At 52.2% G+C, this 25,093-nt stretch overlaps 4 protein-coding genes across 4 annotated transcripts; 2 read left to right on the top strand and 2 right to left on the bottom strand.

Annotated features, from left to right (window-relative positions):
• Positions 1-1,330: 1,330 nt before the first annotated feature.
• On the bottom strand, positions 1,331-3,759 carry SMAC4_01771 (uncharacterized protein). The gene is made up of 2 exons (XM_066089643.1): positions 1,436-3,759; positions 1,331-1,374 (listed from the first exon to the last, which is right to left on the bottom strand). The coding sequence occupies exon 1, from the start codon at positions 2,806-2,808 to the stop codon at positions 1,807-1,809; it is 1,002 nt and encodes a 333-aa protein (XP_065946407.1). The 5' UTR covers positions 2,809-3,759; the 3' UTR covers positions 1,331-1,374; positions 1,436-1,806.
• A 398-nt stretch (positions 3,760-4,157) lies between these two features.
• SMAC4_01772 (uncharacterized protein) lies at positions 4,158-8,408 on the bottom strand. The gene has a single exon (XM_003348702.2). It carries the CDS (start codon positions 8,304-8,306, stop codon positions 5,136-5,138), a length of 3,171 nt encoding a protein of 1,056 aa, XP_003348750.1. The 5' UTR covers positions 8,307-8,408; the 3' UTR covers positions 4,158-5,135.
• Positions 8,409-17,018: 8,610 nt separating this feature from the next.
• On the top strand, positions 17,019-19,125 carry SMAC4_12794 (uncharacterized protein; the record flags this gene model as incomplete). Its single annotated transcript, XM_024655268.2, has 7 exons — positions 17,019-18,025; positions 18,114-18,368; positions 18,483-18,547; positions 18,645-18,705; positions 18,788-18,808; positions 18,956-18,997; positions 19,098-19,125. The coding sequence occupies exons 2-7, from the start codon at positions 18,244-18,246 to the stop codon at positions 19,123-19,125; spliced, it is 342 nt and encodes a 113-aa protein (XP_024511172.2). The 5' UTR covers positions 17,019-18,025; positions 18,114-18,243.
• Positions 19,126-19,994: 869 nt separating this feature from the next.
• Positions 19,995-24,243, top strand: SMAC4_01774 (uncharacterized protein). Its single transcript, XM_066089644.1, has 4 exons — positions 19,995-20,357; positions 20,622-21,001; positions 21,072-23,058; positions 23,113-24,243. Exons 1-4 carry the CDS (start codon positions 20,352-20,354, stop codon positions 23,845-23,847), a joined length of 3,108 nt encoding a protein of 1,035 aa, XP_065946408.1. The 5' UTR covers positions 19,995-20,351; the 3' UTR covers positions 23,848-24,243.
• The last annotated feature ends 850 nt before the right edge of the window (positions 24,244-25,093 follow it).

Genomic DNA, 25,093 nt, shown 5'->3' on the forward strand with positions numbered 1-25,093 from the left:
ATATAGCTAAATGCTATATAGCTAAATCTTATATGATTACGTCCAATATAACCATATCCTCTATAACTGCACCCTATATCAAAAGCTCTCTTTCTGGATTGAGATAGCCCCCCGGTTAGCTCAGAAAGCAAGGTTAAAGGCCGAGGTATAGTTACTGCCATGCCGAAACAAGCTTTTGTCCGTTTCTCGGTTTCGTTAAGGCTGGATCGAATTTCAGAGGACGTTCAACTGATTATAAGGCTGCACCAGTACTCTAGATCGATCACTATACCTAGCTGGTGTGACCTGGTTATGTAGACAGAAACCCAAGCCTACGGGTATATAGCAGATCGACCTAGTCCATTTACTACATCTAAACCAGCAGCCCCAGCACAAACTACCACATCGCTCACAACATATACTTAAACTTCTCTTCGCCCTCCCTCCCTCGCCGTCCCTCTCCATCAACCAGTCCCTCCTCCTCATCCTGACCCACACCTTCATACCCGACCTCCCTCTCCATCCTCCCATTACTCCAAACCAAATACCCTCTCAAAACCACCGCCAACACCGCCACCCCAACCATCGCCGCCGCACAAACCCCCATCCCCCTCGCCCAATACGGCCCCTCCCCCTTCGGGTACAGCCTCGTCCCCACCAACGGCCCCATTTGTCCAATAACTTGCATCAGCGCAAACCCAGCCCCTTTACCCCCTTCAGTCCGCTGGTTATTAATACTCCACGCAATCGTCAACACCACCACGTTAAAGAAGCCGATAGCAGCGGGGTAGACGGCTAGGTAGCGGATCCAACTACCGGGCTGCAAGCCGAGGGACTCGGAAAGGGCTAGTACTGAGTAGCCGGAGGCAGAGAGGAGGGCGTGGAAGATTAATGGATAGGAGCGGGAGCGGTACGTGTCTGATAAATAAGCGGTTGCTAGGACTATTACAAAGGAGCAGAGATAGGGCGGGGCGGAAAGGATTTGCGACATTAAGGGCGTGTGGTCCATTTGTGTTAGGATTGTGGGTAGGAAGACGGGGAGGGAGGAATAAGAGAGGTTGGTTAGGAAGAAGATTAGGGAGGTTAGCCAGGCGACGGGGGAGAGGAGGGTTGTGAGGATATCGCGCGTTTTGAGGCCGTGGTGGCCTTGGGGTTTTTGAGAGGAGGGGTGAGCGGGGAGGAGACGAAGAGCAGCGACTTTCTTTTCGCGACGGGTGAGGTAGGAAGCTGTTTGTGGTGAATCCGGGATGATGTGCCAGGCTAAGACAGCGACGATGACGGAGGGAAATCCCTCGATCAAGAAAAGGAGTCGCCAGGGCCGGATGGGGGAGATGGAACCTAGTTTTAGGATGGCCCAGGCGAGGAAGGAGGCGAAGGAGGTCGCTAGGGGGGCAGCTACGTGTTGCTGAGTCAATAAATATACTGAAGCTTTGAGGTTTGTGAATTGAGTACTTACCGGATATGAAAATGGCCGTCCTAAGAGCCAACTCATGCCGCTTGTAGAAGAACGAGAGGTAAAACGGCACTCCCGTAAAGGCCGCCTCGCCTATACCCAGCATTGTGCGCAAAAAGATGAGCATGGGGTAGTTAACTGCTACAGCCTGTAGCGAAGCCGTCAAGCCCCAGGATAAGACAATGACCGAGACGTAGATATGGGCGGGTATCAATCGCCAGAGCATGGACATCCACTCGAAGCAAATGTAGGCAATGTAGAAGGCTGTCAAGGCCCATTCGTACCAGTCCTCTTTGGGAGGAGTCGATTGGAGGTCTTCATCCATGCCGGCTATGCGGGCGTTGCCGATGTCTGTTGGGTGGTAAGCATCATGATCAGCCATGGGAAAAGAGGCCGGGGAAAGGCAGTTTGTGGAAGTAAACAATGCCAAAGGCATATGACAACCGCTCATCAAAACCAAGAACAACCGAAAGCCAAAACTCACTAGACCGATCCAAAAAGCTCAACATATAAAGCAGCGCCACGAAAAGCACCAGCTTGCGATCAAACTTCTTCACCACCGCCCTCTCCTCCTCGGGCGTATATCGTAGCTTTTTCCGGAAGCTTTTACCGCTTGTCGCTGTGCTGACACTTACTCCCCTTTGCCTTTGCCTCCTCCCCCGCCTACCGCTGTCAAGTAGACCATCATCAAGATCGGGGAATTTGCTCGTTCCCCTTTTTCTGTTCCCCTTCCTTCCCTTTCTCTTCGACTTCCTGGTTGACTTCTTTTTTGTATTGGTAGAAGTCAATTCATACCCCTCCTCCTCACCAACAGCGCTAAAGAAAACTTCGCGGTGAAGTTCAGTCGATATCCGGCGGTCTTCTTCCGAGTCAGAGGAGTCGGTACTACTTTGGGTATCGGTATCTGAGGCCGAGTAAAAGTCCGTGTCTGTGTCATTTGAGCTCGGTGGGTCTGATACTAGGGACATGTGATTGTGATTGTGGCCATACAAGTCTTTTGAGTTGGATGTCCCTGATGAAGACTGCTGTAAAAGTGGCTGTTGTCCTTTGTCGTTGTTGTCTAAAGATGTACCGTTTCCATCACCGCCGTTTCCTTGAGCGCGGTGACCGTTTTGGCTTACTCCGGTACTTCGGTCGTTGCCCTTTCCTGTTCCTATACGACTTCCAGTTCCACGTGCCGCAAGTCGTTCCTGTCGATGACCTGGCTCTTCCGTCAATGGGAACGGGAACCCATCATCCCACTTTCTCTCTCTGTTGAGCGCTCCTCCCCCTTGTCCTTGTTCTTGCCCTTGCTCATCAACTACCGCACTACCGCTCCTTTGTTCACCTCCTCCTCCTCCTGCCGATCCATCCCGAAAGGAGGTTGTCGCCGTCATTGTCGCCTGCTATCGCAAGTTTCCACACTTCCTTCCTTCCTTTGGGGCTTCCAAGAATTCGATAAAGTCGGCTGTGCGTGCTTCGGTGTCTGCCGTGTGATTGATTCTCTTTGTCGTTGTTAAGAATTCGGGATGGTCTTCTGCGGACGCCCCCCTTTTGTCCTTTCTTTGTGCCCCTGGCTGGGTTAACTCCGTATCCTTGTGCCCGTTTGCTGTTCTTTGTTGACCTTGGCGCAGTGGGCAATGAGAAGAGATGCCGATTTGGTATTGAACGGTTCGATTCGGTTGATCCAGTTCTTCGGCGCTGATGTTGATTTGGTTGGGATTGAGAGATTGGATTGACAAGAGGGGTTGTCAAAGTTGGGGACAAGTGACGTCGCCACACAGGCTTCCACTTCAGCTCCTTTCCACATGCACAGTCGGTGTGCTAGCAGCTAGGTCAGGCGGAGCGGTAACGGGTAACCTTATGCACCCCAGATTGCCTAGAAATCGCCCCAGAAAGCTTGAATTGCGTACCCCTAGACGCACTGGACTGCGAACGCGCTGCTATGTAATGCGATCCAATGTTAGGCGTCCCCTCTGTGAATCCTGCTGGAACGGCATCTGTTGTTGTCAAAACATCCGTCCGGAGTTCCCGCCAGTTCCCGCTCCCGTTCGTCCCGTCTGATCTTCACGAGTTTCATCCGAGGTCCGGTTTTAGGACGGGAGTTCATGCATTCGCAGTTCATGAAAAAGAGGAGCGAGATGAACCACCCTCACCCTCTCACCTCAAGTTTAGTGCTCACCCCGCCGAACGCCAGCTGTCCACCTACCTTGTTAACAGCCAATAGCACGCGCAAGATCGGCGGGAATATTCCGGTTTATGATGGACTCCCAGCTGTATCTCCCCTCCTCCCCAACTCCCCTCTCCTTCCAGCTCCTGAACCTCGCTGCCCGCCCGCTGTAAATCAGGCCTGAAGCAGTGAAGCTGGAATGGAACGGAGTTCGTCTCCTCCATTTTCAGAAGTTGAGAATGAGATGAAACTTGGTTGTATGAGAAGTTCTGTGAACCTACCCGGGAGGAGCCGACCACGAGGGAATGCCCCTGTTTTGCCCCCTGAAAACGTGCTGGAGCCTGGACGTTTGTGGCTGGGATGACCCAGCTCGCCAGCTTCCCCGTTTAAAATTTCAGGGCGATCTCCAGATTACGTATCCCCCACAAAGTGGGTGGTTGCACAGGCACAGGACATAAGGTCAAGGGGCCGAGAATTGGACTCAGCCCCAGGCAGCGGCTGAGATCGATTTTCGATGGATGTGATGCTGAGGAGATAAGGTAGAAAGGTCTACGGGAGTTGGTAAACTGCGTTTTGTAATGCTTATTTCTAATTGACGTTGTACGAAAGAAAATAAGAAACATAAGGTATGTGGGTGTGTAAACGTAATAACATTATCTACAGCCAACGATAGATAGAAAAAACGACCTAGGAAACTAAACTTCGTTGCGATGCCCAAAACCAAGGCGTTGTACGTGAAATATGTAAATATGTAGCTAGAACAACCCATCACATAGCACCTTTTAAATTGTCCCCATCAGCCATAGCTTCTTCATCTCCATCTACTCCTCAAGTCCACAAAGATTACCCAACTTCGCTTTGAAATGGGGGAAATTTGCGGTTCTCGATTCCCCTATTCCGACTTCTCCACCTCTTCCCAAATCCGAGCGTGAAAAGCTGATTGGCTGGCTGGGCCGGTTTTGGGCGTCGAGCGAAAATATTCCTCTGTCGTTGGCCGTCGTCGTCCCTGATGAACTTCTTCTCCCTCTCCCTCTTGGACTGATCACCGTCATGCCGCCCACCCATCTCGAATCAGGGAGCCGACTTTCCTCGAAGCATGTACTATAAGACGGAAAAAAGGTAATTAAACGTTAAAAAGATCCTGGGTTACCAGAGTCGCCGCCAAGCAAAAAGTGCAGCTGCGACCCTTTATTGTGGTGCCAGGCTTTTAAATTTCAGGCGGCATGGCCATACAGAACCAAGTCCGCCGATAGAAGGTATAAAAATGTTGACATGTAAAATGGGGGAAAATCACAAAAAAGCGTTTGCCAACAAAAGGCGGCCCCGAAGAAATCGTCTATCGTGTTGCGTTTTTTCCTCCTCTTTTTCAAGTTGTTTCCCGCCTCCATCTTCCCAGGACATTGACATCGCAAAAAAAAGGTCTCTAATGTCGCAGTCCTCATCGCATCAAACAAAAATATCCTCCCCATGGGTATTGAAGCGTAAATGGTCGGTGTCAGTCGTCGAGATAGAGAAAGAAATCACAAGAACTATGTCGCCGTCAACATTCGTCATTTAGTTCCACCCGAGAGAGTTTTCCGCGGCAACCGGGGCCGAAATGTAAGCCGTCCGCGAGGAGAGACCCATGCCGCTTCTTGCGCTGCCATGACTATCCCGTCCACCAGGCGCACCGGCGCCGGCCGCTGCCGCACCGCCAGCCACTCCTCCATAGCCGGTGAAATCCCTACTAAGGAGAGCACCGCCCATTAGAGCCGGGCTACCCCCACCCATCTGCTGCATGTCCGACGGGCTTCCGCTGATGGAGCTTGCCCGTCTGTGCGCCTGCTTCTTCCTCTTGTACCGCCTGGCAATCACGAACATGGCCGCGCCATACGCAGCAGCAACGGCAACAGCACCACCCACAATACCCGCCGTGGTTCCCCGCTGCTGAGAAGACTGGTTGGTGTTATTGTTGTTCGTAAACGGATCCGCGTTGTTACCGGCATTGTTCGGATTACTTCCAGTCTCGCCGCCTGCGCCTTCGCCGCTTATGGTCGAGCCAAGGATGATATCAATGGCAGGATTGATCTGCATTGTCAAGTTGTAAACCAGCGGAGTAGGGTTGTTATAGAGCGGAGAGTTGGCGCTTTTAACATCCAACCGAAGACTCTGAACATACGCCTCCGGGTATGATACAACAGCAAGAGTGGTCCAGTAACCCAGAGTGTTCATCGTGTTCATGGGCATCAGCTTCGTGACTCTTACTCTGTGGGACTCAATAGACCCAGCAAACGCAAGCGCCTCAGGGAGGAGGCGGAAGATCTGCGCCGCAGCGTTGTTGTTCTTGGCCACGAACGGGTAGTTGAATCCATAGTTGAAACCGATCTGGATAAAAATGTTGTCGTCCGGCTTGGGAGCAGTCGTGTCATCAGGGGCAATCGCCTTGGGGAGCTCGGTGGGAAGGGCAGTCGCTGTGGTTTGTTGCACGAAGGACTCGCTCTGGGTCTGCGAAGGGGGAGGCTGGTCCACCAAAATCGTGGTTGGGCTATTATAGCCAGGCGGCATGTTAGACACGGTGGCTGTGGGAGTATAATGCGTAACCGGTGGACCAGTGCTAATCGTGGTCGTCGCAGGCGAGGGAATCAAGTTCTGAGTGGTGGTAACAGGCTCCAGGGAGGAAACAGGTACCGAGATCTCAGAAGAAACGCTCGTTGCGATGACTGGAATAATGGTTGAGGTATTGGCTGCGACTGCGGTGCTGTTAATCAAAGTGACTGAGGGCAGAACTATCGTTGTGTCAGGCAGAGATGTGACAGGGATCGAAGAGTTTCCAGGAATAACAGGTACCGAGGACTCCGGGATTCCGGTTGTTATTGGGACAGATTCGACGGCGCTGGTCGAGGTAACAGTCGAGTTTCCAACCGGGATGGAGACGATGCCTGAAGAAGTGATGGGAGACTCAGACTCGCTGGTAGTCAGCGAGGCAGAAGCCGTGATAATACCCGATCCAGAGCCGCTGGCATAAGGTTCGGTCGCGGAGGGAATCGTGACTACATCCGACGTAGTGACGGGAGCCGTAGGTTCGGTTGCTGTTCCATTGCCGGTAGGAATAAGTATGCTTTCTACCAAGGATGCGACACTGCTAGCGAAAGACTCAATTGGGTTGATTGACGCACTGGAGGTCTCGCTGACGACGCCTGTAGGAGCCAAAAGGATGCCAGAGCTGCTCGAGCTGGTAATCAAAGGATCCTCAGTTGCAATGATCTCGGACACCGTGGCAGTCCCAATGGTAGAGTTAGCCGCAGGGGCGGTCTCGGAAACGAGAGCAGGCGCAGTTGAGTTTGCTACATCGGCCGCAGAAGTCGAGGTAGTCCGGATCGAAGGAAGGATGATGATAGACGGAAGCCCACCCGTGGAAGCACTTCCATCGGTGGCTGTCTCGGTGGGTACGGTCTCGACGGTAGAAGTCTCAGCCGTGGAAGTAGGCTCAGCGGTAGTGGTAGGAAGAGCAATAGCCTGCAAGGAGGTCGACGATTCAGGACTGGTTGTGTTAGCAATGACTCCCGATGAGACGGCAGGCAAAGCGCTGGACGAAGTCAAGGAGTCAGATGCATCAGTCGACGCGGCCGGTGAGCTGGTAACATCGGTAGCAGGAGCCGAGGAGCTAGTAGTATCGGTAGCAACGATGGCCGAGCTGGTGGTGTTTACGACGGAGCCGGGAGAGGTAGTACTGTCAGTAGCAGAAGCCGAGGAGCTGGCAACATTGGTGGCAGAGTTAGATGAGCTAGCTGTCTCTGCAACAGAGCTGGACGAGCTGGCAGTCTCTGCAATAGAGCTGGACGAGCTAGCAGTCTCTGCAATAGAGCTGGACGAGCTAGCGGTCTCTGCAATAGAGCTGGACGAGCTAGCGGTCTCTTCAATAGAGCTGGACGAGCTAGCGGTCTCTTCAATAGAGCTGGACGAGCTAGCAGCGTCGGTGGCAGAGCCCGAAGAGCTGGTAGTATTGGCGCCGGAGGTGGGCAAAATGGCGTCGTCGCTAGCTGAAGTCGAAGCCGAAGACGAAGCCGAAGCCGAAGCCGAAGCCGAAGCCAAAGAGCTGGCACTGTCGGTGACAATGACTTTAATAGGTAAGCCGGTAGTGTCCGTAGTAGAGCCAGATGCGCTGCTCTCTGTGGTAGAACCAGAGCTGCTTTCCGTAGTAGGTGCAGTTGAGTCGCTTGAGCTGTTGTCAGTAGCAGAGCTGGAGGAGCCAGCGGTATCCTGGCTAGTAGAGTCAGAGGAGCCGGCAGTGCTATCAGCGGAACTGGAAGAGTCCGTGTCGACAGGGGGGGCGGAGGGAGCCGCGGTGAAGCCAGTCGACAAGCTGACTGTCGTGGGCTGAGTAGGCGAAACGTAAACGGTGCTCGCAATCACCACCGTCGTGACAGAAGGCCTCTCGGATTCGGATTCCGACTGCGAGTCGCTCGAAGTGAGGAGACGCGAGGAAGTCGACTTGACAAAGGGAATGCCCGACAAGCTTTCGCTCTGGTCGTTGCTGGTCGTCTCCCTCTTGGTCGTCTGCGACACGATGTCGGCCGAGGTGTCGATGGTGGAGATGGGGGCATCGTTGGATGTTATCGTGGCGTTGGCATACTGGCGCTTGACATGTCGAGGGAAGTAGAACTTGGGCTTGGGGTGCTCCACATGCTCGCCGGCCACATACGAGGCCGCTAATAGGGCGGCCGCAACAACGGATACTGTCCGCATCGTTCGGGTCCTAGTCGATGTTGATCATGCACTGGTGATGCTGAGGTGATGTCGGTATAAGAGAATGGAAGGCGTCAGCTGGCACTCGAGGTGCGGTGTGTGAATCTACACCGAAGAAGTGTCAGCGCCGCAACAAGACGACAGCGACAGCAAGGGTCGACAGCAACGGCAAGGAGGAAACTCACTTGTCAGGAGATAAGTCGTAACGAGTGAACTTGACAAATAAGCCAAATGAGGGTAATCTGAAGACGAAAGCAGCAGTCAGCGAAATCGTACATCCATGGTTGAGATCCAGCGTATTGGTGATCCCCGCGATCAGCTGTGGAACGGTGCGTTGTGGCCTGGTTCAAGGCAAGGGGACTGCGGGAGCGCTGATCGTTGTGTCTAGCCCTTCCACCACTGCCCTCCCTCTCCAGCGAGGTCCCCGTCAGCGTCCCCGTCCCCGTCCCCGTCCCCGTCCCCGTCCCTTGATGCTCGAGTCCCTTTGTCGTCCTGGTTTTCGCTCCGGTTTCCATGCGCACCCCGTAGCCGCCAATTATTTCCCCTGTCGAGTGTCGTCGCTAAATGAACCAGGCACAATAGAGACCACCAGGCACCAACCAGCCCTTCCTCTCCAAGCCAAATCCACACTCACATTCAAGGTAAATTGGGGGAAATCTCGATTATCGGTCCCCTGTTGATTTGTTGTTGGTTTTTCAAAATGAGTGGCTCGACGAAGAAATTCGTCTGTGGATTGCAGGTACAAAGAGTCCGTCAGAGGCGGCGTCGAAGTCGGAGTCGGAATCGTGTGCACGAGTTCATGACAAGACGGGCATCGGGAAACGGAAGAGAAGGAGGAACCAAGGCAGGGCGCGTCGACCTATCGGGTGTCTTGTTGGGTCCGGGTTTGCTGGTCGCTGGTCGCTGAATAGTCACAACTCAACTGGCGTCGGCGGCGAGGTTGGACGGCAGACGAGTCGTGGGGAGGATTTGCAAGAGGACGACGTCGCCGAAGGGGGGGAGGTGCCGAAAAACCAAGTTGCAAATTTGGTCGACAGAGCAGAAGAAAAGGATGAAAGGAGTGGAGGGAGAAAAAAAGGGTAGGTGAGAGTGAAAGTAAGAGTGAGTAAGGCAAGGTTGGTAGGAGCGAGCGAGGGTGAGGGGAGCAGAACTGAACGAATGAGTGGATGGCGCCCAAAGACGGTCAAAGGGTTCTCTCAACAACGACACCGTAGAAACTAGTGAGTGGACGGAAAAGAGAAGGGAACGGAGAGATTGGAAGAAACGAGTGGCAGGACAGCACAGCAGCTCCTAGGACCCGACAGGCTGTTGGTGGTGTGTGTGCTGAGTGGACGGTAGAGACGGTGCGTGGTCGGGTGGGTGGGTGGTGTTGGTGGTCGACGATGGGACTCTGCCAGGGTGACTGAGTGTGAAGCCAGAATGGAATTGGAAGGAGAGAGGAGCAGGGACGGCAGCACTGCGACTGGAAGAAAGTGAGAGAGAGCGTTGGCCCGCTGGCTGGGGCGAAGCGAAGCGCTGCTGCTGCGTTGCAAGGGTACCTTGGTACTAAGTTTCCTCTTGGCTGCGTGTGCGATCCCAGGAGCGATATTACCTCGAGCCGGGGGTGGGAAATGGGGAAGGGGGGAAGGGACCGTTTAACCGCACACGGCAACATGATCCAAGGGGATCTGGGGTCCGCCAGGTCCGCTAGCCAACGGGGTACCCGCCGGCCCCAGCAAGCGCGGGAGGGGACTTGCACCCTAACATGAAACGGAGCGCATTGTTGGTCGGTGATTGTTCCTTGATTGCATGCTCCGCTCCGTCAATTGAGACTGATGATGAGCGAGGCATCTCACTCAGTGACACCCTTGCTGACGACTCCCAGTCAGTCCCGCGCCGTTCAGTGACTTCAGACACACCAACCACGAGCCAGGTGGGCTTCCAATAATATCATGGTGGCTGACGATAGTGCACGCTATTTCCTCCCGACGTGTGAAGAGAAAGGCCGTCTGGACTCTGGGCTCTGCAGTGTCCAATTTGATGAGTTGAAGTTGGTTTGGTTTATGCTCCTCAGTGACAGCGGGAAAGGGGTGTCAGGGCGTCTGTCTTAATCAGCACTTCTGTCTTGATTCTGCATTGCCTGACCGTGTTTATGTCCGGTCCTCATTGACGCGGCATGTAAACACGCATGCCAAAGTTCTCACCCAAAAAAGGCAAAACAGGCACAGAAAAGGGGGAAGCAATTGATTTATGAGAACTCTGCGCGTCGGGCGCGGGCATTCTCGTTGGATGAGAGTAACATTTGGATACATAACTGAATGGCCCGGACCCTGGACAAGTTTTCCTCATCTTCCATTTGGACCTTCTCCCTCCCGCGCTTCCCCTCTGGAAGAAGCAGCACAAACTGGGGCGGGCCCACAGTTCTTTCCCCTGCTTCCTTCCCCTGCTTCCTTCCCCTGCTTCCTTCCCCTGCTTCCTTCCATGCATCGCGCGCAAGTTCGCAACTGCACACAAATAACGGGCACTCATGCAACAAGCAACAAGCACTGCTCCCGACGGCAAGTCGACTTCTTAAAGATGGACGTCTTGGCACTATAAATTTTGTTTCTTGTACCACCCACTCGGTCACACAAGTGGCTTGTTCTGGCTGTTTGGCTGCGAAGCTGAAATGTGCAAAAATATAAAGATACTTTCCCTTGGATGAAAATTTGCCAAGAGGTGTTCGATTTTGGTGGAGCCTGGATCGTTCGGTTTGTCTGGTTGGCTGCTGGCCGGCGTGTACCTCTATCAATTGAACTGTGAATGAATTTGATGCCGCTAGTTGCTACTGCTTGGCCCATCCCCTCCACTTCGAGCACCGTGTACCTTTACGGTCCCTTGCCGCTTGGGTGGGCTGGGTGGGTCCAGTCCTCGCTGTTCCTGACGAAGGACAAGCAATTATTGGCTCGATTAACCTTCTCCCCACCTCTGCAAGGGGAAGCGACAAGGAGAGAGGTCCTTTCTCAGGGAAGGCACCGACACTTGGCACAGCGGGCACACTCGCTCCCACACCATCCATCATTTTCGGATCGTTTCAACCATTTCCCGTTTTTTCTCTTCCCTTGTCCATTTCCAGGACTGGCCCGTCAACTCCGTTTCTCTTGTGTTCAGTTGCACCCAAATCCTTCTCGCTATCACTTCCCTTACCGTCGTCACTTGCGCCAAAGGCTCTCTTCTACCACTCCTCCCGTCCTCCCTTCCCCGGCTCATGGTCTCTTCCACGCGTGTCGCTGCGGCATCGCTTGCACCATTCCGGCCTCTTGGGACCGGCCCTACAATGCCACCAACGGAACACCACCAACGGGCACAATGTGTTCGTGGAGCGGGAAACAATTGAAAACATTTCGGCAGTGGCTTTGTCACGTCGCTACTCGCTGCTACTCATCCGGCCCAGTACCTATCCAGCATCGGCTAAATAAAATGGTTGGACCGCCCGCCTTTTTCTTGCCATGGAACCAACTGAGCCAATTTACCGAATCCTTTTTATTACCACTGCCAGTGCCTACCTCAACCTACCTACAAATGCCGGTCGTGTGCCATGCCGGGTGCAGATTGTGGGCTTTTCCGCCAACGTGGAGGGTTGGTTATTTTGACATGACCACCAAGGACTCCCCAACATGGCCAACACCACGACAGTCTCCATCACTTGGTCAAAGAAGTGGTGGCACTGCCTCCTTTCAGTGGAACATCGGACCGATCATTCTCACAAAATTCATCAACGACAGAGCCTCAAGCCCCGCGATTCGTACTTGTCAGGAGAACTCATCATGCAGCATGTGGCATGGCATGCTCTTCATATGTCAAGCTAAATATTGACCACATAATCTTGCCAGAAACAGAGGAGAGACCGCCACCGTGGAACAAGACACGCTTCAACCAAACCATGAGTGTTTCCTCAAGAGACCGGAACTCACGAGGGAAACGAAACGGCGGCGCCAAAACGGTCCCACCTCGTGTCTCTTCCTCGGTTTTTCTATATACAGCCTTGTACTCCGTACCTTGTACGCCCAGTCTGCCATCCGAGAGGACTTGGGCCCCCGTCCAAACTTCTCAAGCCTCTCCCACCCTCGCTGCTTGTCAGGCCCCGTCCCTTGTTCTTCATGCGACCAGGACTAGTGGGGGGCCACGAGCAAGAGCCGTTGCTGATCTTCAACTGTTCCGGCCGCTTTTGGCACTCCATGATACCCCTTCTCCCCTTCTGGCGATAACTTCGGAACAGTTTGCTGTCCAAGAACTACTAGTTCGCATCCTCCGCGTATGTTTTTCATTTTGCATGTTGCAGCCAGCACAAGATACTGTAATGTGCCATCTGCCTCCTGGATCGCCACGGATTGTTCCCTTTTCACCCGGATTAATTACACTATGAGGCCACATGCAACCTACTCCCATAGTTTGGGCATAATATGGTATAGTACCATATCGGTAAACCATCCAGACATGGCCGTGGTCCGGCAAATGTGTGGGAGCCCTGCCGCGCCACACCCTGTGTTGTTCCCGCGGTTATCCTGCTTCATCACTAATCTCTGTCCCGCTTTGTTTGCAAAAGGAGAAACAGCCCCAGTGAGTCTAATGAGGCTCTTGTTCGGTCATCGTGTCCCCCGTTCGATCGAGCTTCCGCCAGGCACTCACATTACCTGTCTTGAGTTTGTAGGCCCATTATCCCACCGAGTGTTACATTCAACATTCCAAACATCTGCCATGAGGCGTTTATTGCGAATAACAGAGGCTTCTTCGTTCATATGTATGGGTCAGCCACCGAGACTTTTACTGGCAAGTGTCTGCTCCTACAATTACTTACCCATCATGGGGACTGGGCTTCTGTTGGTTCTTCTTGCCAGTTGCTGGACACAACAAGTGATGTGCAGCCAACAGTTGTGATGGCCAATTCAGCCTCCTTATGTTACAACGCACATGTCCAACCTGCCGGGCACAGAAACCATTGTGGTTCGGGAATTCGGGATAGCCCCAAAGTGTTGAATCACCGGCAGCAGATCCAAGTTGGGATGATTGATTCATAGTTCACTTCAACTTCCCGCACGGTAAGTGATGCCAGCGCAGTCACATCTTTATCGCTTTGTTCTATTTGTCAGCTATTGGTGTTGAGCAAGCAAGGCCGAGGAAAAAATCACTGCAACAGACGTTGGGGCTGGACGGTGCAAGTGCAGAAAGAAGTCATCGGAGGCTGAACGGGACGTCTGGGCCAGCTGTTATGCACCACCTTGTTTGGTTCTTTGCTTCCTCATTTGCTCCACGGAAACATTTTACACGTTCATCACACACAGATCTATTCGGGATGCATGACGATTGGGCTATTTCTTTGACAACGTCCAGGCGCAGTAGATATCGTGCAGTCGGCCTTAATCCCGAGTCACAAGTGTGACTATCCACATGAAAACACAACGGCTTGTCGCTTGACTGTATCTGTCTATACTTCGAGGTTCCGAGGAAAGGGCGAAACGAGCAGACACATCGTGAACATTTTCATCCGGCATCACCTCTGGATCATCCAGTGAATGCGATGATGGCTTTTGTCACAAGCACAGCCATACCCAGCTTTAAGATACTCTCGTCAGGAACTATCAACAACGATCGAAGACGGACTTGAAAATATACAAAACATCAGACCACCACCATGTTACGCTTTTTTAACGGACCCGTCATACTGGACACCACTCAATGACCTCATGATTGAGCGAACAGACGGCAATCATCCAGATACTCTCCTGGCTGAGGTTTTCGCTTTGGAAACTAGAATAAGCTGCGAAAAAGGCTCAGAGACTTTTCACTAGCCTATCTTGCAACTTGAAGTCCGGATGAATTGCAGGTTTGAATGTGATGTGGCATACTGCACATCCACACTCTGGCTGCTTGAGCCGCGATAAACCTGAAGTAGCCATCTTCTACGATTGAGTCGGATTCTCGAAATCACCAGCGGCAGTACAAGCGGCTTGATCTTCGAACGCATTCAACCACAAAAAGGCGGCTCGAGCAGAAGGGAAATGCCAGGACCCCCGACACTATGATCCAGATTCCCGGAGAGCTGCTTTGTTGATGAGCTCGGGTACAGTTGCTAAATCCACCAACTCTTTTCTACCGCCATTCACCCCACGCTTTACCAGCCTACTTGCCTATCTGGCCCGGGAACAGCAGCAGTTGCCGCCATTCTCACAAGACACGCAGTTTGTGGTTGCGCAGATCGAGACACGGTGCCTGCCATCGCCCGAACTGCAACACTGACACCACATATTGAGCCAAGCTACCCCGTGCCTGTGATAGGTTCAAAGTGGCGGTATCTGAAGTTGAGTCTTGCCAGGCGGCAGAACCACAGCTTATTGCGCAACCCCAGGTCCTCACGGTCAATAGCTTCTGAAGTCAAGTCACTACCCGCTGTAGATCCAGAGCAGTCGGCGAGTCGAGGCATCGAACTGATTGTCAGACGTCGACTCGTGTCATTGTGTTGGTACAAAAAGACGGGGCTTGACGGATGGCTACCGCACCAGGGCTGGTTTGTTCTGGACCCGACGGATGATCGCGTCTTCGAATCTCAACATCAGACAGAGACCAGATCTGAACTGGTTGATAGGCAGCCGCTGGCACACTGCGGAGTGCATAGTTGCCGGTCTGCTCGCACAAAAGCAAAGAAGTGAAGCGAAGTATGCAACCTGGCCCATTCGTCACATCGGAATCTCAACTGATATCCGCTACAAGCTTTCACTCCGGCCTGTTTAGTTCAGCATGCCAGTTGCCGGAACCTCGTTATATTTGCCATTGCATGCTGCAGTGGCACGCCGGTCTCTACATATGATCGCGATGATAGTGGCAGAAGACTTGGGATATCCCATGAATTGAACGCCCAAAGCCTGTGTGTGCCAGACGGCTCCCAGGTCGGTCTGAAGCACCATCACAACGGCGGTGATTGACGTGGTGCTGCTCAACATTGCAATATTGTCGATCAATTGCACAACATTTACTTACTTGTCGGCTACCGCTTCCCCATTGCCTGGTTCACATATTACAAGGTACCGTGCATCTCGGCCGTCTTCACACCACCTCAACTTGAGCTCTGTGACCAAGGGAATCATCACCAAAAACTGAACGAATGAAAGGTTGATTAGTCACCCCTTCGAAAAGCATTTTTTACGATATGAGCAGCCCCATGGCTCCTTTTCCAGATCGGCTGCTATCCCAAAATGACAATGTGATGTGTCATTTACCATGTGCCCGGGCTAAACACCAGGGGACAAGAACGTGGCACAGGGTTCCTGCTATGTCTTATGCAGAGCAAATATGGGCGCAGCTATCTTGTAAATTGTACCAGCCAAAGCATCAAACATTCTTTAGCGGATTAAGCCTGTATGGGGCAAGATCCTGAGACCATACTCTGCACGTTCCTCATTTCAGACAGCTGCAATCCGTTGTGGATCAGCGGTCCTGCAGCCACCAACATGGACAACGGCTTGAAAAGGACAATGGCGCTGTCGGCGTGTGTCAGGGCGCAAACTTGACTCAGTCCAGCAATGTTCTCTAGCCCTACTAGGTTGACAAAGGAACGGCCCTGGGGAAAGGGGAAACGGGCAGCAGAAAGGCTCGCAAGGAAAGCCACCAAAGTGAGCTTCATCTGGGAAATGGGCATCGAAGTCTCAACAGAGGAACAATCAGCAGAGGAAGTCCTGTCGTCTCCCGTCCCAGATCTGACTTGCTTGCCTTGCATCAAGATGCTGGAATGCATAAAGACAGGGGGGTTGAGGCAGTTATCCGCGATCGGGGCATCCAGCCCGGTCAGCAACCATCTGGAGGAAAATGTGATGAGATATCCTTTGTGATATTTGGGGTCTTGAAAGTGGCCGGATAAAGGTCGGAGGCTGGTATGAGAAGGGCCACGATTTTATGCTCATCGAGCCGACTTCCCAGTTGACGTTCCATTTGTTTATGGCTTGCCCAGGCTTTGCCAGTATCTCACTCATGGCAGACTTGCTGGTTGCCCTACCCCAAGCTTCTGGTGGTTAACCGAGAGAAGTGTTTTGGCACTCCTTTTCCTCTTTTTTTTTCCTTCTTTCTTCTTCTTTTTTTTTTTTTTTTTTTTTTTTTTTTTTTTTTTGGCCCCCCGTCTCCAACGGTACTAACTCAGATCACACCACGCGTGGGTATCCATTCACAACATTGATATTTTTCTAGGAAGTGTGCAAAGGGTAACAGCTTGGGGGTCATGGCCGTCTACTGTACCCTTGCAAATCTCGTTGGTACCGATCGAAGACTGTACCACGCGACATGCGAGGCTTGAAATCGAGAGTCAAGGCTACATCTATCTTACCGCCCACGCGGCAAGATACACACTATCCCGGTCCGAATCCAGATTGTCAAAGAGATGGAATTGTAGATCACATATGCCAGTTACCGGCTTGTATGCAGGCGAGATCTACGAGTCATCAGAAATTCCGCAGGAGAGTACTCGGCTCACGATGAGCACTCTACCCGACCATCCAAGCAGAAGTCAAGGTAGCTCCTGCCCAATGCCCACTTCCACGACCAATCTCACTTGGAATCACACTCCAGTCCGAAAGTCCCAGATACCAAGAAATCTGGACAAATGCTACGAGCCCGAGCTTCCCAATTGTCTCATCCATGTGGGGTTTTTCCAGACTTCCTTCAAATATGGGTTGATCCTCATCTTCCACCGGCCCTTTCTCCTTGCTTCTTCATTCGTCCACACATTAAACCACAAACGGCAAACCAGCAACAACTCATTCCTCGACACCGTCCCGAACGCCTTCCCCTTCTTGGCACGTACTCATCAGCTCCTGCTCGGTCATCTCCTCGGTTCAGTCCAAGTGGGAGTTCTTCTTCGGAATCAAATTCTTTCCGAGCTAGCGAGAGGAAGAAGAAAAACCTGACGTCGTCCTGGCTCATCTCCACACTCCTTAGTCGTTGAATTTGGTGTTGCCTGCCATCACAGTCACTATCACAAGCTTCCAGGTATCGCTACCGTTGTGTTGGGCCCCTACCTTTCCTGACTAGGGGCCGGATCTGCCCCCCGGGGTAACCAAGTCACGCCGTTGGACTTGTCGTCCCCCCATCCCTACCTTGTCCTTGTCACCTGAGGTCCCCTGGTCCCCTAGTTCGTCGACTCGAAAGGTTAGCCTTGACTCGGATAGTTTGCGGAACGCTGTTCAGGTTCCAGGAGAGAACGGATCCGTCTTTAGGAGACTCCACGCGATCGAGATCTGGTCCATGTGCCCCCAGGTCACGTCACATCCAACCTCAAAGAATACTCTCACTGTTCGCTTCGAGAAACATCAGGAAGTTCCCGTGTGGTTATCATCGGTGAACGGCCAAGTCCCCGACCTTAGCTCAGCGCTGACAAACCTCTTCACATCGGCGCCAAATCTCCCTATCGACTCGGGGATTCATCACATCACGCTAAGCTTCTGATCCGCACCCTTCTCCAGCACACGAAGCATACCCTATCCACTCTTGGCTAAGGGATTCGGTGTCGGTCACTCGGCCATTCTTCCGCAAAGTATAGACTGGACTAGGGTCAAATTCGGCCGAGAAATCTACCTTTTACTAGTAGTGAACTAGTAAAAGATAGAGGGAGGACGATCGGAGATCGACGATACCCATCGACAATAATATCGATATCTGGAGACAAAGTTAGATCGTGATCGGATATCAGTTGTTTTTTGTGATTGACTTCGAGTAAGGTTAGTTGGCAACTTGAGAAAGAAATAAACGCCAAAATAAATCGTACGTTTGAAGAAAGGGGACACCTGACTAGCAAATTGCATATAGAAAGCTGGGGAAGGGGTTGAACGGACCACATTCGTCGAGATATATATCTCTCTGCTCGGTCACTCACTTGTTCGCCGGAACACAGACAACAAGGACGCAAACAAACATCAAGAACAAAAAGAACAACACAATGGGCGTCAACAAAATCACCCACGTCTCGGGCACTGGGCCGCAACCACAAGCTGGACAAACCGTTATCATCGAGTATACTGGTTGGTTGAAGGACTTGAGCCAGGCGGATGCCAAGGGAACTCAGTATGTTCTTTCTTTCCTTTCCTTTCCTTTCCTTTCCTCACAGCTTTTCCCTCTTCTCCGTACCTTCCCAATTATCATTACTCGGCTTTCTGATAACACTGCTGTTTTTGCCAGGTTCGACACCTCGATCGGCCGTGGGGATTTTATCACGCAAATTGGGGTTGGAAGACTTATCAGAGGTATGTTTGGATGGTCCCACTACCAGTCCACTTTTCTTTAATGTCTCCGAGATATTGGGTATGCTGACGCGTGCGTGGCTTTTTTGATGGAACATAGGTTGGGATGAGGCAGTGTTGGAAATGAAGGTTGGGGAGAAGGCGACGTTGGATATTTCTAGGTGAGTTTTCCCGACAGGAGTGGATGATGTGTCAGTCAGGGAGAGAAAGTGATTAGTGAGACTGACAGGATGATGTTTTTAGTGATTATGGATATGGAGAGCGGTGAGTAACTTCCACGGATCTTGCGGTTTGCCAATGCTCATCCATATACACCGTCTATATGCATGATCCGCATCCGTACATTTAACGGTTTCGAACCTGTCGATTTCTAGTTGATGTCCATATGCTGACTCGACACTATTCCATCAGGGGATTTCACGGCCACATTCCTCCGAACGCGGATTTGATCTTGTAGGTTTCGGCTTCCTCTTATTCGCTACCTCGTTCCATCTTGCCGTTTCAGTCAGGGTGGCCGCGGGCAGTTAACTGAATACGAACTAATATGTGATAGTGACGTATATCTCAAGGGTCTCCAGTAGTCGGGCGGTTCACTGTTCTCGTGAAAAGGATATGAAGTCCTCAGTTCTAACGGGCGCCAATAAGACCAACCAGGGTCCGCTGGACAAAAAGAAACAGGGATAAAAAATACCTTCAAAATAGAAGAACAGTTGTGTCAGTGGTGGTGATGACGGAAAACTTGGATTGTTGTTTGTTGGTGTTTACGTGGGGAAGGAACCTTGATGGGCAAAGACGGGGATTTGATGACGGATGTCGGGCGATAAGGGAGGGGAAAGTATCGGTGCGGCAAATTTAATATGGAGGAGTACCTGCACGCACTCCGTTCAATGTGATTGGTTCATGGCGATAAGAGAGCTCAAATATGCCTGCCGGGGACGGAGAGTTTTGTTGGCTGACTGGCTGGCCCTTGCTTACTGTAGGATTTGCCGCCAGGCCCAGAGGTTCTTTGGGTAAGTACCTTAATGGCCGCCTCGTTTGCGGGCTGTTAATAATTCGATGCTTCTATGACTGTCCTCGTGGTTCTTTCATGGGTGACTGTTGACAAACGATACAGGTTTCAATAACACCAAGACAGGTGAGTCAAGCCTCGAAAAGGTTCACTTGATCTGATCAGAAAGGGACAGCATGCATGACCAGACCACTCAATGTACAAGTGGTAGCTGCAAGGTCGTAAATGGTGAAGCCTACAGCACCTGCACTAACAGCAGTACAGTGGCCTGCATGCTGTGGTGCTTGGCCAACGACAGTGCATCACATCATTCCCCGCAGTTCTCCTTGATGCTTGACAGCTGGTGGCGGGGCTGACCGAACCTCCCTCGACCTTCGCCGTCCAGGTTACAGACAGCTTCCACTTTCCAACCCAACCTTGACCTACGCACGACATAGTAGCACTTGCGCTCGACCGTCTTATTTCCCCGTGTCATCCAAACTACAACATCGGTGTGTGTTTTCTTTAGACCAGCATTGCCATCTTGAAGCACTATACTATCAGGATACCCAACCACCGCGGAACCGCGAATAAACAACAACTTTAACATCTTCGTTCTTGTTTTTGCTCCGTTTTCGTTTGCGTCACCACGAACCAACTGTCCACTATCTATACCCGACCGACCCCTTCCATCCGCGAAGCGCGATCCCGCATCCCGCATCAACTTCTGCTGGCCAGCCTAGCCCGTAATCAACAGTCGTCAAGCTGGGGAAGCGCAAAGTATCCGACGGGGACCTGCCCATCTCCCTAAAGAGAACCATGACCGTGAGTTTGAACCCATCATCGTATCTACGTGACTCCTACTCGGGATGTCAGGTGTGCCTGTTCTCCCCCCCCGCCAGCCACCTTGCGTTTTGAGCTGGGTAGCTAGCGCTAGTCAGTCTCGCATGCAAGCTGTCGTTCGGACGGCTAGGTTGAACAACCTTGATGAGCTTCGGTTCTATGCTTCATGTCTCGAACCTTGAAAGACGCGAAATCCGTGACGATACGCCTTGCCTCCGCTGACACGTTCGTGATGCCATCTTCCAGGACACTCAGAAAAACGAGGTCGACCTTGTCACCAGGATGCAAGTCGACGGATCAGTAGCCGGCACCACGGCCGAGATCGATGAATCCCTCTACAGTCGCCAGCTCTATGTCCTGGGCCACGAGGCCATGAAGCGCATGAGCGCTTCCAACGTCCTCATCGTCGGCCTCAAGGGTCTCGGCGTCGAGATCGCCAAGAACGTCGCCCTTGCTGGTGTCAAGAGTCTCACCCTCTTCGACCCTGAGCCCGCCGCCTGGGCCGACCTCTCCGCCCAGTTCTTCCTCCACCCCGAGGATGTCGGCAAGCCTCGCGATCAGGTCACCGCCCCCCGCGTCGCTGAGCTCAACGCTTATACCCCCGTTCACATTCACCAGTCGCCAAGGTATGTTGCGAAGTTGAAGAAAGAGTGGTCTTAGAGGGTGGCGATAGCTAACTGTGGCCTTTCTGTACAGTCTCGCCGATAACCTATCGCAGTTCGACAAGTATCAAGTCGTCGTCCTTACGAACCAGAACACCGATCTCCAGACTACCGTCGGCGAATACTGCCACTCCAAGGGCATCTACTTCATCGCTGTCAACACACACGGTCTCTTCGGCGGTATCTTCTGCGACTTCGGCGACAAGTTTACTGTGATGGACACGAACGGCGAGAACCCCGTCAACGGTATCGTGGCTGGCATCGACGAGGAGGGTCTCGTTTCTGCCCTTGACGAGACCAGGCACGGACTTGAGGATGGCGACTATGTGACGTTCTCCGAGGTCGAGGGTATGGAGGGACTCAACGGTTGCGAGCCCCGCAAGGTCACCGTCAAGGGCCCCTACACCTTCTCCATTGGCGACGTTTCCGGGCTCGGCCAGTACAAGAAGGGCGGTCTCTACCAGCAGGTCAAAATGCCCAAGACTATCGAGTTCAAGAGCATCACCCACGCGCTCAAGGACCCCGAGTTTGTCATTTCCGACTTCGCCAAGTTCGATCGCCCTCAGCAGCTCCATATCGGATTCCAGGCTCTCCACGCTTTCGCCAAGTCTCAGGGACGTCTACCAAGGCCGATGAACGACGAGGACGCGCTTGTGGTTATTGCCTCGGCCAAGGAGTTTGCTAAGCAGCAGGGTGTCGAGGTTGAGTTCGACGACAAGCTTCTCAAGGAGCTCAGCTACCAGGCTACTGGTGACCTCAACCCCATGGCCGCTTTCTTCGGTGGTTTTACCGCCCAGGAAGTCCTCAAGGCTGTTTCGGGCAAGTTCCATCCCATCAAGCAGTTCATGTACTTCGATGCGCTTGAGGCTCTTCCCACCAACTTCAAGCGCACTGAGGCGCTTTGCGCGCCCAGCGGTAGCAGGTACGATGGCCAGATCGCGGTTTTCGGCAAGGAGTTCCAAGAGAAGATCTCGAATGTCAAGCAGTTCCTTGTTGGCGCTGGCGCCATTGGCTGTGAGATGCTCAAGAACTGGGCCATGATCGGTCTCGGAACAGGTCCCAAGGGCAAGATTACCGTCACCGATATGGACTCGATCGAGAAGTCCAACTTGAACAGACAGTTCTTGTTCCGCCCTAAGGACGTTGGTCAGATGAAGAGTGACTGCGCGTCTAAGGCTGTGCAGGCCATGAACCCTGACCTTGAAGGCCACATTGTTTCTCTGAAGGATCGCGTCAGCCCTGAGACCGAGGAGATCTTCAATGAGGAGTTCTGGCAGGGTCTGGATGGCGTCACTAATGCGCTGGACAATGTTGAGGCGAGAACTTACGTCGACAGGCGATGCGTCTTCTTCCACAAGCCTCTCCTTGAGAGCGGTACCCTCGGCACCAAGGGCAACACGCAAGTGGTGCTTCCTAGGCTCACCGAGTCCTACTCCTCCTCCCAGGATCCTCCTGAGCAGTCATTCCCCATGTGCACCCTCAGGAGTTTCCCCAACAAGATCGAGCACACCATTGCCTGGGCTCGTGAGCTGTTCGAGAGCTCGTTCGTCAAGCCTGCGGAGACTGTCAACCTTTACCTCACCCAGCCTAACTACCTCGACACTACACTGAAGCAGAGTGGCAACGAGAAGGCGACGCTGGAGATGTTGGCGGACTTCCTTAAGCACGAGCGCCCGCTCACCTTTGAGGACTGCGTTCAATGGGGCCGCATGCTCTTCGAGAAGCAGTATAACAACGCTATCCAGCAGCTGCTCTACAACTTCCCCAAGGACTCGGTGTCCTCGACCGGCACTCCCTTCTGGTCCGGACCCAAGCGCGCCCCTGACCCGCTCAAGTTCGACCCGGAGAACCCTACGCACTTTAGCTTCCTCGAGGCCGCTACCAACCTCCATGCCTTCAACTATAGCATCAATGTTAAGGGCAAGAGCAAGGCCGATTATCTCCAGGCTTTGGAGGGTATGATCGTGCCTGACTTCTCTCCTGATTCTAATGTTAAGATTCAGGCGGATGAGAAGGAGCCTGTAAGTTCTATTGCCGTAAATGTATTTGTAAAGGGACTTTGCTAACTGGAATAGGACCCGAACGCGGATAACACTGCCTTTGACGACGAGTCTGAGCTTGGCAACCTGAAGTCCCAGCTCCCCGACCCCAAGTCCCTTGCTGGCTTCAAGCTCAATGTTGTGGAGTTCGAGAAGGACGATGACACCAACTACCACATCGACTTCATCACGGCCGCCAGCAACCTGCGTGCCGAGAACTACAAGATCGAGCCCGCAGACCGTCACAAGACCAAGTTTATCGCCGGCAAGATCATCCCCGCCATTGCCACCACCACGGCCCTGGTCACCGGTCTCGTTATCATCGAGCTGTACAAGATCATCGACGGCAAGACCGACATTGAGCAGTACAAGAACGGCTTCATCAACCTGGCCCTGCCCTTCTTCGGCTTCTCCGAGCCCATCGCCAGCCCCAAGGTTGAGTACACCGGGCCCAACGGCAAGGTTTCGCTCGACAAGATCTGGGACCGCTTCGAGGTCGGCGACATTACTCTGCAGGAACTGATTGACGACTTCGAGAAGCGCGGCCTCAGCATCTCCATGTTGAGTTCTGGCGTCAGCTTGCTGTATGCTTCGTTCTTCCCGCCTGCCAAGCTTAAGGACCGCTATGCTCTTAAGCTCAGCGAGCTGGTGGAGACGATCAGCAAGAAGCCCATCCCGGGGCATCAGAAGGAGTTGATCTTTGAGGTGGTGACGGAGGATGCGGAGGGTGAGGATGTCGAGGTTCCTTATATTAAGGCGAGGATTAGGTAGATTCCCAATTCATGCGATATGAACTGAAAGATGAAGAGGAGGAAAACGAGACATAGGCAAAGGAAAGGGGGTGTAGATATCAGTTGAGCCTTTTTTGGTGAACGAATGAGTCAAGTCAAGTCAATAGAACGTCGCTTTTACTCTTTTAAGTGTATAACCCATCGGTGCTGTGTTTTTATAGAGCGGAAGCGAAGACTGGAGGTGTGATGGAATGCTTGTGATGAAGAAGTGATGGTGCTGAAAAGCGTCAAGTTAGCAAAGAAGTGAAGAGCGACGGGTAACATGGGATGAAATATTTACCAACTTCAACTCTAACATCAATAACTATAAGGGAAACTATTCAAGTTTCGGATCATAACCGAGTATTGACTGTATAAATAACTCCATTACCGCAAGCCTTTTCCTATAATGTCTGTCTATCGCTCCGAACCTTCCACTTGGTGCTTCCTCAAAAAAGAGCTCAATCACAATTCGACCCCCAACCGGGCAATAGTCGTCATGTCATGTCATATCATGCAAGTGACTAACGAAGTAACGCTCTTCACAATCACTAACTAAGGTACCTACACAAGGAAGAGTGTCTGGCAATTGTATTGTATTGTGTTGTATCTGCTCGACCACTCTTTTGATTATTTATTCATTTATTTATTCATTGGTACGTGCCGTCCATAACTGAAGAAGAAATGCGCCCTCCGTTGGAGAAAAGTCAAGTAAAGGAAACCAAAGGAAACCAAAGCCCTCCGCAGCCATATATATATATATATATATATATATATATATATATGTGTGTTATATACGCTATCTATTTTCGGCAAGGCATGGCATACACTGTTCTGTCAAATTTTGGAATCGAGGTTGGTTTGTCTAAACGACCACACACCACAACCTGGAAGCGTGCTACAGGGAACCGCTGCACACCACTGCACGTCGATCGCTCCACCCTTTCCTATATAGGACTATATAGGGCTTACCATGGAAGTTAATGAGTGTATATACGACCATAAATGGCAGATGGTATATAGCGAATTTGCGATCCATCCTATATTGGACATTGGGCGTTGGACGTTGGGTAGGTATTTTGCTGCTTGCTGTCTCCCTCAGTTGCGTGCGGTACGGTCTGGTCTTTTGGCATCTCTCTCTCTCGTCTGGGTTCCCATCTTCATATGATGGATGCATGGATGATGCTATGGTTCGCTATGGCTCATTATAATTGATCCCACTTACCAGGACAGCTCTCAACACGGAC

Source organism: Sordaria macrospora, chromosome 3 (assembly GCF_033870435.1).
Source record: "Sordaria macrospora chromosome 3, complete sequence".
Classification (NCBI taxonomy): Eukaryota; Fungi; Ascomycota; class Sordariomycetes; order Sordariales; family Sordariaceae; genus Sordaria; species Sordaria macrospora.

What these genes read in the sequence shown, in the direction of transcription:
- SMAC4_01771 (XM_066089643.1), bottom strand. Translation starts at nt 2,808, where the DNA reads ATGACGGCGACAACCTCCTTTCGGGATGGATCGGCAGGAGGAGGAGGA.
- SMAC4_01772 (XM_003348702.2), bottom strand. Translation starts at nt 8,306, where the DNA reads ATGCGGACAGTATCCGTTGTTGCGGCCGCCCTATTAGCGGCCTCGTAT.
- SMAC4_01774 (XM_066089644.1), top strand. An exon ending in CACATTCACCAGTCGCCAAG is followed by an intron (nt 21,002 to 21,071) that starts GTATGTTGCGAA and finishes CTTTCTGTACAG; the next exon opens with TCTCGCCGATAACCTATCGC. An exon ending in AGGCGGATGAGAAGGAGCCT is followed by an intron (nt 23,059 to 23,112) that starts GTAAGTTCTATT and finishes TAACTGGAATAG; the next exon opens with GACCCGAACGCGGATAACAC.